Source organism: Cryptomeria japonica, chromosome 11, assembly GCF_030272615.1.
Source record: "Cryptomeria japonica chromosome 11, Sugi_1.0, whole genome shotgun sequence".
NCBI classification, from domain to species: domain Eukaryota; kingdom Viridiplantae; phylum Streptophyta; class Pinopsida; order Cupressales; family Cupressaceae; genus Cryptomeria; species Cryptomeria japonica.
Window position 1 is genome coordinate 105,306,138 of NC_081415.1, and position 15,798 is coordinate 105,321,935.

Sequence of the window (15,798 nt, forward strand, 5' to 3'; positions counted from 1 at the left end):
CAAAATTCCTTGCCCATAGTAAAAATCCGCCTTGCTTCCTAGGAAGGCGCCAAATTGGAAGGGTCAAGGAAAGATAGACAAAATCATGAATTCCTCCTCCATGAAGAATTTCCGCCCTAAGACAAGGAAGGGCGCTATAATGAGGTATGCAGGGAGAGATGAAGAAGTGCATGAATCCTTCAGCAATGCAAAGCTCTGCCCAACACTCAGGTAGGGCGCTAAAATGAATGATGCATGGAAAAGACTAAAAATTTATTCCTCCTTGAACAAGTGAGAATTCCGCCCTAGGCCAAAGGAGGGAGCTAAAATTAAGCTACCATGGAATTCACAAAAAAACATCAAAATTCTTCCTTCCTTGGAAGGGTGCCAAAAAGAGATATCCATGGGGTCTTGTGGAAAACTCATGAATCTCTTCATAATTGAGAATTGCACTCTAGCCAAAGAAAGAATGTTGAAATGACTAAGTCAAGGAGAATCAAGGAAGTGATGAATTCTGCCATGAAGAGTGAATTCCATGCTCAGGCTTGAAAACTTGAAAAATTGTCTAAGGCATGAAAATCCAAGGGTCAAGGAGGAATGAAAAGCAGATTTTCCCCTGGATTTTTTTTTGAAAAATCCATTCTTGGGCATTAAATCACATCCAAATTTCAAAATTTTTATAGATTTGGATTCGTAGGAGAATTCTCTCCCTCCTGGGCTTGAAACCCTAATTTGTGGAAATTTCCTAAAAAATAGGAGATGGTGAAAATTGATGGAAAACCTTCTTCAAGCAAATAAAGTTGAGGAGACTTCAAGAAAATTCTTCCTGAATCGAATTTTCCTTCTCCAACAATTCTAGATGTGTAGGAGTGGATATACAACGACGGGGTCCACTTGCATGGCGAGGATCTATTGAACACATGGCAATAGAGTGGTGCATTCATTACCAGAATATTTGACCAAATGGCGACCCGGTCATTGCATGGAGAATTAATGGAGCATCTTTCGCATGCAGCCATCACATTTATGGCATTATGGCAGATTCCTTCTGTATGCAGCCATCACGTTCAGGAGATGATGGTGCATTTATGGCATCATGGGCGATTTTTTGCATGAGGGTACATTCATTGCATAGTAGGCACTTTTTGAATGTAATGGTTAATTAATATTTTATGGGTGCTGCCATTTTTGGTAGGATTGTAATTAATTGTATATGGGCTTAATGGGTGTTAAATGCTGATTCCCACCTTGTTGCATCTTGAGTGGGGAATCTTCTAGGGTGAAACCGTGACTAGGGTTTTGCATGTAATCATGGCTTGAGGCCTATATAAAGGGGTGACCCCCTCATTTGTAAGGGAGAGAGCTTTGTATGAAATTGTTGCGATAAGTTTTTGAGAAAATAATAGTGAAACATTGTTCTCTGATGGTATCCACTTAAGTTATTTTTTCAAAACTTGCATGGTTTCACCTTCCTTGCTTAGAGTAGAATTTTATTTTCTCAGTTGTTAGATAAAGTGCTTGGATTTCAATGGAGAATGTAATGATGTTTGATGAATTTCCATGGTTCATACTTTTTGCATCTTGCTGATTGTAAGTCGCTGTGTAAAGTTAGTCTGAGCCCCCTAAATTTGTGCTAAGTTCGATTATGGATAGTCGTTTGGATTGCGCCGTTTTTGGGTATTCAAATGTACTTTCTCGATTTGAAAATCCTCTAGCATTCCTAGAAAATTGCACCGGTTCTTGCGGAGTTGTAGTTGATCTTGGCGAAGCAGAGCTTGGTTTATTTGGAATTTGTCCACCAAAACACTATTCATTGTTATCACCGCCCTTAGGAGTAGATTTAGATCCTTCTAAACCCTTTCCCTTTTACTTTCAGTTCATTTTAGTCCGTTCAAAGCAAAAGCATCCTAGATTCGCTATATCCGATGATGGAGTTCCAGCCACAACAAAGAAGTGAAAGAATGATGCAAACATAAGGCCCTTTGGATTACCAACAATCACATCAGCCAACCGAGTCACGTCCATAGCATAAGGAACCTTGGAGTCGATTGTTTGAACTTCTTGCAATCTTAGCATGCAATCGCACTTTGATCAAGAGAGAGTGAAGTGACCGTTAGGCAACTTTATTTTGTGTTCGACGCTATCATAAAAAACACGTCAATAGAACCTCCACTTATTCAGTGGGAAACAACAACTCTTCCATTTATTTAGTTGTGAGTGATAATTAGTATTACAATATTACCTCTTATTCAGTGGGGTGAGTACATCAGCAAGAAGAAAAGATCAAACCCATTGGCAGTACTACCATCGAGTGTGTGCAAAATAAAATCCATAGAAATATTAGCTCTTTGGCGGTATGACCATCCAAAGCTTTACAAGGTTAGTTCGTATGCATTATAAACACTGTTAAAGAAGCTTAATTCGTGATACAAACAAACTTCTGCAATACCCCAAAATATTGCCAAATATCATGAACCAATCAACTCAGCTATGAAACAACAGCAAGATACTTTGTATGAATGAAGTACAATGTTGGTCAAGGTCTAATAACACCCTGCTAACAATGATCTGAGCAGGTATGATATAAAAGGAAACACTCGGCAAACATTTTAAAATGCTGATTCTACATGCCAAAAATGAAACACTCCTGACATCAAAACATGGCCAAAGTGCACTTCAAACTACTCCCAATCAATATTAGAATAATTAATTATCTATTTAATTGTCCTTTAGAATATTTAGTTTATTTAGTTAGTTTCTATTTCAGTCTTCAGTTTACGTTTGTTTTGTTTAGAAACATCGTAGTGTAAATGTCTTTAAATGTAGCTTTGTTTCTATTAATCAATTATCCAATTACCATTTCAGTCAATACCCACATGCACCAAACAAATGGTTGTAGATCTGATATAGGATTTTTAGCTGCTTTTATAACTATAACAGCAAATACAACACCCAGAAAATTTGTCAAGACTCCAATGAAATGAGAAAAATTCACCTCCAAACAACATAAAACACCAACGACGACCCAAGGCACCTCCAACCTGTTGATTTTAAGGTAGTGCTCGTTAACCACGGGCAAACATCAGATCTGTTGCCTTCCCAACCATAGACGATAAGCTCTTATCATCACCCCCGAGCATGCTACATAAATTTCTCACCATCAATTGATCTGCTTGTACATGAATTCGATATGCTTGATTATGATCGAACTTGTTGTCTTGTCTCTGTTCCAAAGAGGGAAGACCATGTCCATATATATCTGTCGAAAGGAGATATCCAAGAGTCGGCTCTCATCAAGGAGGAACGACCTTCATGAAGCATCACATGCCTTCAAACGAGGGGTGGCGAACTTTAACCAAAAGTTGGCCCCTTTGCAACAAATCCGATAAGTCGAACTCGATAATGTATGTTTAATCATTAAACCTGATAACGCATATGTGACTTAATAAAGATATTAAAGGATTAATATAAGTTATAGATTCATCAAATGTGTAAGGCCAATAGGTCATTCACACATTTGATCTTGCTAAGTCGGCCTGTAGGATTTCACCGACGCTATATCATCAACACTCCCTCTTAGCTAGGGAGGAATCCTTCTTAATCTCTACAAGTCACAACACCTTATCGTGATGACTAACATAATGACTACACTCATGTGAATGAAAGAAGCTTATCACCTCATTGTGATAGCATATCACCTAATCGTGATATTTGACCACAATGGCTACTCTCAGAGGGTGAATACACACAAATGCTAAGTCATGGAGTCTCTCACATGACATCCACCATACCTACTCGCAGAGGGTGGATCCACCATACCCTACTTGCAGAGGGTGGAACAAGGGCAGGAACCTCAAACTTCTCTCATAGAGAAGAATGCACAACAAGGGTTGAAACCTCAAACTTCTCTCACAGAGAAGAATGCACAACAAGGGCTGATACCTCAAACTTCTCTCACAGAGAAGAATGCATAACAAGGGCTGAAACCTCAAACTTCTCTCACAAAGAAGAATGCATCTCCACCATGCCTACTCATAGAGGGTGGATCGAGGGCTTTCACCTCAAACTTCTCCCAGAGAAGAATGCATTAACAAGGGATTGCACCTCGAACTTCTCCTCACAAAGAAGAAGTCATTAACAAGGGATTTCACCTCGAACTTCTCTCTCTTAGAGAAGAACTCATTAACAAGGGATTGCACCTCGAACTTCTCTCTCGCAGAGAAGAACTCATTAACAAGGGATTGCACCTCGAACTTCTCTCTTTTAGAGAAGAACTCATTAACAAGGGCTTTAACCTCAAATTTCTCCATCACAGAGAAAAATGCATTAACCAAATCTTCATGATGACGTGGCTCCCTCTGAAGCTGAAATGTCAGGCTCCCTCTGAAGTTGAAATGTTAGGCTCCCTTTAAAGCTGAAAAACAAGCTCCCTCTGAAGCAAATATTAACCTTCTGACCTCTTTGTCCAAGGTTACTTCTGACGAAATGTCAGACTCCCTCTGAATGCTAATTCTTCGTCTCTGAAGAAATGCAAGCAATCTTCCTTCCTTGAATAGAGATTCGTCAGTGCCTGAAGCTTGGGTAGAGTGATCGCCAATGAAAAGCATAATTCTGGCAGCAGTGCCAGGCACACAAGCCCCAACTAGCCTTGCGGCCACACTGAGAGCAGTGCCAGTGTAATGTGAAGCTCTTGCATCCGTCTGTGCCGCCCACGGATCCTTCTGCAACTCTTCCAAAACCAAATTCAAAGTGAATTCACACTGGGAAGCTGGCAACAAGAATTGGGTGATGCTCTGAGCAGAGAGGCCATCCTTGACGTTGACTACATCGTCAGCAAATTTGTAGATAGCGTCAAGTGTTCTATCAATATGCTGCCGCAAATTAGGATTGGGAGCAATACTAGACATACTGAGCCAATAATGTCCGACCATGTGTTGACGTGTATTTTGTACACTATCAAACACAAAATAAAATACCCAAGGGTACCTTATCCTCTCTTGAGTAAAGCCTTCGAATGCTGAAGATGTCGCGAAAAGGATCAATCGGGATGACTTCAAGGTTCTTGTATGTAGGGTCTCTACGTGTGGATAAGCTCTCTGTGGTATGATGTGATTTGTTGGAATCACAAGGGGACTTACACTTGATGACTGAACTTCTGATTTGCTTTGAATATTGCTGGAACACAGGATTTTACTAGCTTTGATCGGAAAAAAAAAGGAAAAAAGATGAGGGAGAGGAAAGGATCTAATCCTAACACTAAGAATGTAAGAGCAATGAATGATCTTTGATGAAATTCTAACTAAGTCTTGTTTTGACATCCCAGGACCATCTCCACAAGGTTAGTGCGATCTTCGAAGGAAAGCTTTATGATGTTCAAATCATCACTACAGGCATAGACACCATCAGGCTGATGCATATCAATGAAGAAGCGACAACTAAAGTTAAGCTTAAGCTGAATGATTCCAGTTGACTACACAAGGCAAGTCTGCAATCAACAAACTGCTAGTAGTATGGATATACGAATTTCACCATCAATCAAGCACATTTCTTCCACTCATCTAATAACATGAAATCAAATATGAGAAGTATAGAGACCATGCAAATTGTCGAATCGACCCATAAATTTCACCATTTCTTCAATGAAGTTACAAGTCTTTTACAACAACATCTTGGCAACAATCTTTGCCTTCTCTCTCTACTCTACTCTAATTGCTATTCTAATCCCCTTCTAACTACTCTCTATTCACTAACTCCCTTCTATCTCTCTAACTTACTGCCTTTACAAAATGAAGAGTCGGGGGTTATATAGTGTCCATAATACAATTCGATGGCTAAGATCAATTTGAGACCAATGGCCAAGATTCAATAATGAAAACCCTAATTAGGGTTTGTTACAACCATTACATAACATTTAATGCTTGACCAATGAAATAATTGTATTGCTTGGACACATGTCCTCTCTGGAAAATTCTACCAATAGATAGTTGGGGTAGGTACATCGAAGTTTGTGCCATCTTCCATGAGTTAGGTACATTGAATCTGGACATGCTGAGGTGGACCACACCGACTACAGAAGTGATGACTAGGATGCCAACTCGTTTGACACTTGGTTGATGCCAATTTGATGTTGCTGAGAAGCTAACTTTAATTAACTCTTCTGAAACTATCTGCTTCTTCAACGAACCCTTGCTCTAACTCCTTTTGTCTTTGATTTGCAGGATGATGATGTACCTCGCCTTCGGATGCTGGATTGGAAGAAGTTATTCCTGATGACGTGAGTCCAAAGAAGTCCGTCCTTGTCGATGCTAGACTGGAGGAGGTCGCCCATATCCTTGCTTGATCTGGCTTGATTTTCCAACTCCGGGATCTCCATTTGATGCCTAAACATAATATTAAAGTTAGTCTTTTGAGCATGAAACCTTAAAACATGAAATTTAAGACCTTTCAAAGGTAAAACTTACGATATTAATTTGAAAAAAGTCATGCTAAATCAAGAATTACACATTTTCAAATTAATAATGAATGGAATTTGGATCTTCAAGACTTAGACTTTACAAAATTGCAATGGGATCACAATAAGTCTTGAATAAGAACTTCAAAAAAGTAATTCTTCATACCTTCCTTTGAGTATTTAAGTACAAAACCTTGAAAAATGAAGGAAGAGGACCGGATTTTGTTGGGCAAGATTTATAGCCCTCCCTTGGATGAAGTACGCCTCCTTTGGCCTTCAAAAGAGCTTCACCTTCCACTAGCTTCTCCAAAATCTGGAAATTCACCTTCAAACTTGCTTAATTTCACCTTCAATCTTCTGGATTTCGCTCCTCAAAATATGCTCTTCAAGTTCGCATGAGAGATAATGCAAGAATGATTTGAATTTGCTAAAGAACCTCTCCCATTATATAGAGCGCTTACCTTGATCCTTGTTGAGGCCGACCTAGCAATTAAGCCTTAAAACAAAATAAAAAACCACCAAGAAGAAGAAGGCCGACTTGATAAATAAAGACAAAATAATGCCTTGTGCGCTCAACCTTTAATCTTTTAATTATTTAAATCCAAAATTAATTCTAGATTGAATATTGCTGGAACACAGGATTTTACTAGCTTTGATTGGAAAAAAAAAGGAAAAAAGATGAAGGAGAGGAAAGGATCTAATCCTAACACTAAGAATGTAAGAGCAATGAATGATCTTTGATGAAATTCTAACTAAGTCTTGTTTTGACATCCCAGGACCATCTCCACAAGGTTAGTGCGATCTTCGAAGGAAAGCTTTATGATGTTCAAATCATCACTACAGGCATAGACACCATCAGGTTGATGCATATCAGTGAAGAAGCGACAACTGAAGTTAAGCTTAAGCTGAATGATTCCAGTTGACTACGCAAGGCAAGTCTGCAATCAACAAACTGCTAGTAGTATGGATATACGAATTTCACCATCAATCAAGCACATTTCTTCCACTCATCTAATAACATGAAATCAAATATGAGAAGTATAGAGACCATGCAAATTGTCGAATCGACCTATAAATTTCACCATTTCTTCAATGAAGTTACAAGTCTTTTACAACAACATCTTGGCAACAATCTTTGCCTTCTCTCTCTACTCTACTCTAATTGCTATTCTAATCCCCTTCTAACTACTCTCTATTCACTAACTCCCTTCTAACTCTCAAACTTATTGCCTTTACAAAATGAAGAGTCGGGGGTTATATAGTGTCCATAATACAATTCGATGGCTAAGATCAATTTGAGACCAATGGCCAAGATTCAATAATGAAAACCCTAATTAGGGTTTGTTACAACCATTACATAACATTTAATGCTTGACCAATGAAATAATTGTATTGCTTGGACACACGTCCTCTTTGGAAAATTCCACCAATAGATAGCTGGGGTAGGTACATTGAAGTTTGTGCCATCTTCCATGAGTTAGGTACATTGAATCTGGACATGTTGAGGTGGACCACACCGACTGCAGAAGTGATGACTAGGATGCCAACTCGTTTGACACTTGTATTTATTTCCCCTCTGGCATCAATTGTATTTGCAAATATATGATTTGGTTGGCCCAATATTTGCAAGATGTTATGGATATCACTTCGAGTCAAAGAAAAGGGTGAGTTTTCCACATATTAAGATGAGAATGAGAAGCTTGACACACATCTATGACTTTAAATATGATGTTGCTTTTCTAAAATGATTCTATATCTTTTTGGTCCACTTTCAATATTCTCACATTTTGTGACTAGTCATTGGCTGATTTTGATTAGATGTTGTGTAGTATAGCTTCCATTTGATGTTTATTAGCCCAAACAACCTTGTAGGTGAATTTCCGATAAGCCATGATTGACTCTTTTGTGTAAGAACCAATGTGGTGTTTCCTGTTGACTCTTGTCTTTCTTGCCACTTATCCAAAATGCAAAATATAGGGGCCTTATAGTTACACTATCGATGATACTTTTTGCTGTGGAATAGTGGTGAAAATAATTTTTCTTCTCCAAGCAGTAGGAATACATTCTTATTATCTAATAAAATAATTTCCTTTTTCTTGTTTTCTCTTCTTCCTTTTAGGTTCAAGTTCTCCCTCTTTCGATTCTTCATCTGTCCTTGCTTCTATGTAGTGCACTTGTCCCTTCCTAGAACATCTATGATGCCGGCTCCCATGCCCATTGTCCCCTCCAATTAAAGCACAATTTCTTCTTTCGAAGCTCCTCTTGGATTCTTCCACCTTGTGGGGTTGAGAAGGTATTGCCTTTGGTTACAAATTATCCTCGTCAAAGGGTTGCTTATGCAACTCTAATGTTATATTCTTGGGATAGGTCTTGTTTCTAGGTGTGGAGTCTTCCAAATTTAAAGCCCTTCGAATAGCATCTCGTAGAGATGATGGTTCAAACTTCAAAGTTCGGATCAATCCCCTAAATTATTTGGAGTCTTTCGATAAATGTCTATTTTTGCCCTAAACCAATATTCCCAACTTAAGATGAGAATCACATTATATTAATAAATATAACTTTATAAAAAATGACGAAATTTTATTATAATACTTAGATTTATAACTTATGCAATAATTCATAAAATAGAACTTATTGATGATAATGGCTTTGTTTACTTTCACAGTGCTTTCAGTTCTGCCTTACTCAGATTATTAATTGATGACATAATTCTGAAAATAAATCATATCTTGAATTCTTTTGGAAACACTTACAATTCTGCTGAGTTAGAGGTTTTTGTCCTTAGCTTGCCAAAGAGCATAAATGGATTTTCATCCTTCCAACTCTTAACCCACCTTGGAGGGTTTTCATCCTCGAACAAAGATTTGGGTTCATCCAAACTTGATAAGAGCATGAAAAGGCTTTCGTCCTTCCAATTCTTGTGAACTTGAAAGGGATTTCTTCCTTCCTATTTGCAAGACCTTTCCTCGAAGTCGAGACCAACTGCTTGATGTATTGATATGTTGATTCATGGTCTCTAATTTTTCCCTTTCTCTTTCTAAGGCTTGTTGAGCTCTTGGCTCAATTGCATATACTACGTTTTAGATCTATAGGCTAGCATGATCAATGCTCTGGTACAATATGTAATGTCCCTTTTTGGGATGCTCTTGATTTTTGCCATAAAACTGTTGAAGATTGGCAGTGTCGGTCATCACTTCCAACCCAAGGAAGACAAATATGTAAGTAGCTTAATCGGCCTAATCGACTAAGAGGGAGTGTTGATGCTATGGTCAGATTCCTTCAAGCCAACATAGACAACATAAAGGTTGTGATAATAGTGTGATAATATAATATAATTATATTTATTGTGATAATATTATTATTGAGAGATAATATAATTACATTATAATATGATAATATAATTAGTAATAATTTAATTATTGGAGACCAACTTGAAAGAGTGGTGACCCTTGGCGAAGGGGCATCACCCATAGGTATAAAGGAAGAGTAAATCTTCCTCTCTAAAAGTATTGGATGTTAGAATAATATATACAAAATGTGTATACCACATTTCAACAACAAAACCAATAATATCTACTCAAAATGATAATAGCTGTAGCAAAGATTCAAGAATTTATGATAATATTCAGATCAATAAATCATAACACAATACTCAAAATCAATCTTATTGTGAATTCTTCAAAATACTTACAAATCTGCTGAATTAGAGGTTTTCCTCCCTAACTCAACACTGACAATACCAAGGGTTTTTGTGCTTAGCTTTCCAAAAAGCATGAAAGGATTTTCGTTCTTCCAACTCTTAATCCACCTTGTAGGGTTTTAGTCCTGCTTGACCATGATTTGCATTTTCATCCAAACTCTTTCAGAGCAATAAGGCTTTTTATCCTTATCTGCTCGTGAACTTGGAAGGGATTTGGTCCTCCCTATTTGCAAGACATCCTCAAATTCAAAATTGATTGCTTGAGGTATTTGCTAGATTATTGCTGATTGCTTTGGCTGATTTATATTTTTTGATGGGTTGATGAGTAAATGCTTGAATGATGCTCGAATGATTTTATGCTTGAACTAATCCTTGGAATGGTCTCTCCTTTATTGGTGAAAGAGTCACCACCTTTCACAAGAATTGAGTCACCATTCTTCATTGCTTCCTTTTAGAACAATACTATATTTCTAAATTGATTCCTTCATTCCCAATTGATGATTGATGGCTGAATGCCCTTTCTTCATTGAAATGATCTACCATTTATGCCCTATTTTTGAGGGAGTCACAACTCTTCACTGCTATGGCCTTTGAAAAAGTTACAACCTTTCATCCTTAATCGCTGACAATCATGATTAGTTTCAATTGAATTTTAATTAAATGCTTTCTTTTAGGAATTACTGCCTATGCTAACATTTCTTTGGCACCACCATCATTTGCTTTCAATCACCTATGTTATAATTTCAAAGAGCTACGATCTTGTCTTGGCGGGGCCATGGCAGTTAACCAACTTGAAAACTGGGGTAATTGCTCACAAACCAAATTTTCTTAAAATGGGAACATTACACAACTTGAAAATTATACACTTGGAATTCGCAAAAAATATATAGACTATTAGTTTAGAAAACTAGTTTAAACTTCTATTTATAATGACTAGTTTAGGCCTTGTACACTTTACATGGTTTCGGGTCTCTCATATACTGTGAGCTTTTACAGGATTTGGCAGGATGTACCCGTCCTTGTCATGATCAGCATGCTGGCATACTTCTGTTTTCTTGAACAACTTCTGGTAAGAGAAAACTTTGGGGTTTGTACTGGTTCATTAAGATGTCATCAGATGATATGTGCCAATGAAAAACTACTGCTTTCCGTTTTATTCCATTTGAATCTTTGATCAAAAAGATAATTCATTAATTGAGATTAAAGTTTCGATCAGGTTGGTAAAATGGGCTCCAGTGCTCTTGCTGTGGCCTTACCATTTGCATGCATATTGGGCCTTCTTGCATCAATCACAGCATCAACTATGGGTATGCCATCTATGAATTTTCCTTTTCACACTTTATATCTTGCATCTAATCACAACACGAGAGATATTTTTAGATTATTACAATATTGTATATTTAAGTTTGAGATACTTAAATAGGTGGCGTTTCCTCTTACTGCAGTGACCAAAAGATACATTTGGGCATATGCTGCATTTCAGTTTGCACTTGTTATACTTTTTGCACATCTCTTCTTTTCAGTGGTAAGTAGCAAGATCCATGCGTTACATATTCATCGGATTTCTTAAAAAAGTGAAACGATTAGAAAAGAGGCCTTGTGAGAAACATATACGCATATTCATCCTTTCATATTAATATTAGTCCTGATTGGTTGATTTCATTTGAATTGCAGCTCCATGTGGAGGCTGTTTTGGCAGTTCTACTTTCATCCTTTGCTGGCTTTGGTATTGCAATGAGTGGGAATTCATTGTTTCTAGAATACTTGCGATGGCAAGTAAGGGCAAGGAGGAGACCAAGAAATTCACAAAATACTCGTGCAACGCAACCACCAGACCACCCCAGAGAAAATAGAAACAACAGTGATTCTCAACCTGTTCCACATGAATTAGTAAACGAACAACAAGAACATGATATTGAAAGCTTGACTCCTGCAAATAACAACACACCTGGTTCCCACATGGCATGAATTGTAAGTTGTAACGTTATTACTTCCTGCCGTCCTGTTTCCTGATACGGGCTTGAATAGCAGGTTTATATGCTATTCCAAGGTCAGGGGGAACACAATAATGATATTTAGATAATTTTGATGAGAAAATGGATGTTTAGAGCTTCGTCCTAAATTTTATGTAAGCTTGAATATGTTGGTTGATCTATTGTTTCCTTTTGAATGCCAGCAAGCATACCTAGCAGGTATAAAACTAGTATATCTGTATTCTCTTCTTTTCAGATTCCCTACTTGAATCAACCTTGGGGGAGACTGAAGGATGGATGTAAATTAGTTGGTTTGAACAAAATGCTTGTCGTTGTTCTAAATTGAGGAGCCATAAATAGTTTTCTCTCATTTAAATTGGCCAGTGTCAGTAGCAGCTCAAATCAGCGATTTCCTACCTTGGAATGATCAAGGTTATATGAGAACTTTTGAAAGTGTAATGAACCGCTGTAACAGTTCTCATGGAAGAGAGACACTCGTAATATAAATATGTATATAAACATGTTTTCCCAAATAAAATTGTTAAAGCCTCTCTCTATTTTAACCATTCTTAATACACTGCTATGATGGTTGTACTTAAATTTGCAGTTCATGAAAGCTCTAATTAGTTTGTGATAGCTCAAGTTTACTTCAATTGTATGCACAACAGAAAAATGGAGAGAAAGCATGTTGGTGCCCGTGCGTCCACAAGTGGCCATAAGGTTGATGTGATAGTTGTAAAAGTATTGTAATTTCCAATTTAATGAACAGGTTATATGCAGAATGGTGTATTTTAATTTTGATATTATGACTATGACACTAATATTGCTATCTTTCTTTTACTGCAGGTTAGGAGGATGAACATGTATCGATTGAAATATACCACACTTAAAAAGTCCAAATATAACATTAGCACAGATGATAATAAAAAATTGAAGTATATATGTTTACTCATTTTCCAATTCATTTTAGGTTTTTATTAAATTATATCAATGTGTTTTGTAATGGGATGCACTTAGGATTTGGGGTAATTACACTAACGGCATCAGGTGGCATGCATCAAGTATAGTTTATTTTATACTTCATTTACATAATTGTAGGTCCCTCTCAAGTATTCCCCAATTTTAGTTTTGTAAGCACATCTTGCAAACATTTGGTAAAAGCTAAAGTGCTATGATAAGAATGCATTCTAGTCTATGATCCTTGGGGATAAATCCCTTTCTTGAAATGCCCTCTTCTCCTATAGAAGACATTTTTGGGACATGAGAACATGAGGATTTGTAGGATATGTTCATCCCATCTCCCATGCAAGAAAAAAAGGGAAACATTCAAAGGATGCAAAAAGACACTGGAGATGCTAGGATATGGTTAGCTATTTGTAGGATGGCTAAGGGATAATTTCCTCTGACTATCCCAGAGATGTCTAGTTGTCCCTTGCAGCACAATTTTTCCAATTGATTAAAAAATCAACAAAGTATTTTTACTTAAAAAAAAATGATGGGTTGGCCCATAACACCCCATCCCTTTCCATTTCATTTTAGTTTTTTATTATTAATATATACATATTAATATGTTTTGTGATTGGATGCACTTGGGATTTAGGGTAATTGCATTGATTGTGCATTAGGTATGCTTATTTTGTACCCACATTTGGATACTTGGTGCAGGTGCATCTCAAGTATTCCCCAATTTTTCTTTTGTAAATGCATCTTGAAAACATTTGGTAACAACTAAAATGCTATGATAAGAATGTATTATAGCCTATGCTCCTTGGGGACACATCCCTTGCTTAAAATGTTCTCATCCCTATAGGAGGCATTTTGGGGACATGGGGACACGAGGATCAGTAATAAATGTTCCCCCAATCCCCCATGCAAGGTAAAAAAGGGAACATCCCAAGGATGCCAAAAAAGATACATGGATGTTAGGTGACAATTAATTATCCCGAGGATAGCCAAAGAACAATGTCCCTTGTTGTTATGTAGATGGCTAGTTGTGCCTTGCAACCCATCAACCTTTTCAATTTATTTAAAAATAAATAAAATATGTAATAAAAAAATTGATGGGTTGGCCCACGAGGAACCCACTATTCTTCCTTGAAGAGCACTTAGTTATGTTGTTGGGGGGAGGGAGGATGAAACAATATAACAACAAAATTTTACTTTTCACAACTTAATCACAATATCAACACTTCAAAACTTAATAATCTACAACAATAATACAAATGTAAGATCTAGCAATCATGAACACAAGAAAAACACACGATTTACATGGAAACCCTTGGGGAGAAAACCACTACAAAATATTTCTTGTATTGGAAACTCCTGACAATCTTGGTAGACACCAATCCACAAGAGACATGATCACCTTTAGATGATTTGTAGGCACTAACCCAACGAAGGCATCAATGCCCACAAATGAGCACTATATCAACAAGAGACACCAATCCCTTCAAGTATGAGGCACCAACCTCCAAAAGAATAATGTGATGAGTTCTTGATCTTCTTTTTGAATCAAATCTCATTCTCCTTTATAAATCGGATCAAAACATTTTCAAAATTTGTCTTAACATGTGCTCAATATATCTCTTAGATCTGCCCAAAATTCTTCTTCAAATCTGCTTATTATCTTCACCAATTTTTGGTCATAGATTTGCAATAATGTTCTTCATAAGTTTGCTATAATATCTCTGTACAAGTTTGTAACAATATCTTTAACGAATCTACTACAAAATGACTTCTATATCCACTCTTCCATATAAAAGATATTCAATGAATGCTTGTTGAAATAAACCTCAAATGATCTTCTTTTTATAAATGTTGATGCACTTCTTCACCAATGGATGCAACCCTCCAAACCAAGTCAGCCTTATGCTGTAAAAAGATCTTTATTTGAATTAAATTCCTTTCCCAAAATGGGTGTTCATCCTAATGAAGTTGGCCCAAGCAAAAATATTTTTAATTTATTTATTTGCAACCCCAAGGTAGGTCGCACTTCTTAAGAGGGTCTTCCCTATTAAAAAATATTTAAATGCATTTTAAATTCCTTAAAAATAGGATTGCATCGAGAGGAGGTGGTCCCTTAGTATTGAATGACAATTTTGCATTTACTTTTCTTCTCCAAACATGGATCAACACATGTATAGATAATTGTGCAATTTAATATTTAAATTGCTTCCTTCCTTGTCCAATGAAGCCTGAAAAAAGTGTCATGGATTTGACACAATCTATCCTTCAATCTTGGTCTTCAAATGCCTAACATTAATGGAAACAATTTTCAATAGTCTTCCCCTTGTCATTGATGACAAGGGTATGTGCACCAGGTTGTGGTACCAAAAGGGGGTCTTAAGATGCCACTTTTTTCTGAAATCAACAAAGTCTGAACTTCAATGACAAATTGAAGATAGTTACACTCCAAATTTGAAGATGCAACAAGAACAAGAGTCAGAGTGCTTCGAGTCTATTTTCTAAACTACTAATTTGTTTTGAAAATGGTGGAGATTAAGGGCTTTAAAAAGGGGGGCCACACAAAGTGGTCTTGTTTTTATGCAAAAAACATAACATAGCGTCTGTTGTGGCCCCCCTAAAATTTTAACTTTTTTTTTGAATTTTTAAAATCGCTTCAGTTAGAAATTAGCTAACACCTTGTAGTTTATGCCAGATTTTTCAGCTTATCTTTTAATGAGTATATAATTTTT

General features: G+C 36.9%; 1 protein-coding gene across 4 annotated transcripts in view; it reads left to right on the forward strand.

Moving 5' to 3' along the window:
• Positions 1–13,088, forward strand: part of LOC131041291 (uncharacterized) — a 102,320-nt gene extending 89,232 nt beyond the window's left edge. For 3 of the 4 annotated variants that reach the window (XM_057974331.2, XM_057974329.2, XM_057974332.2), the window contains exons 7-10: positions 11,127–11,199; positions 11,347–11,437; positions 11,576–11,655; positions 11,805–12,669. In XM_057974331.2, the coding sequence (XP_057830314.2) occupies positions 11,127–11,199; positions 11,347–11,437; positions 11,576–11,655; positions 11,805–12,098 (538 nt within the window). In that variant the 3' untranslated portion in view covers positions 12,099–12,669. Of the gene's footprint in view, positions 1–11,126; positions 11,200–11,346; positions 11,438–11,575; positions 11,656–11,804; positions 12,670–12,771; positions 12,824–12,949 lie in introns of those variants that run through there. The other variant, XR_009105005.2, reaches the window with a different exon arrangement.
• Positions 13,089–15,798: the final 2,710 nt, after the last annotated feature.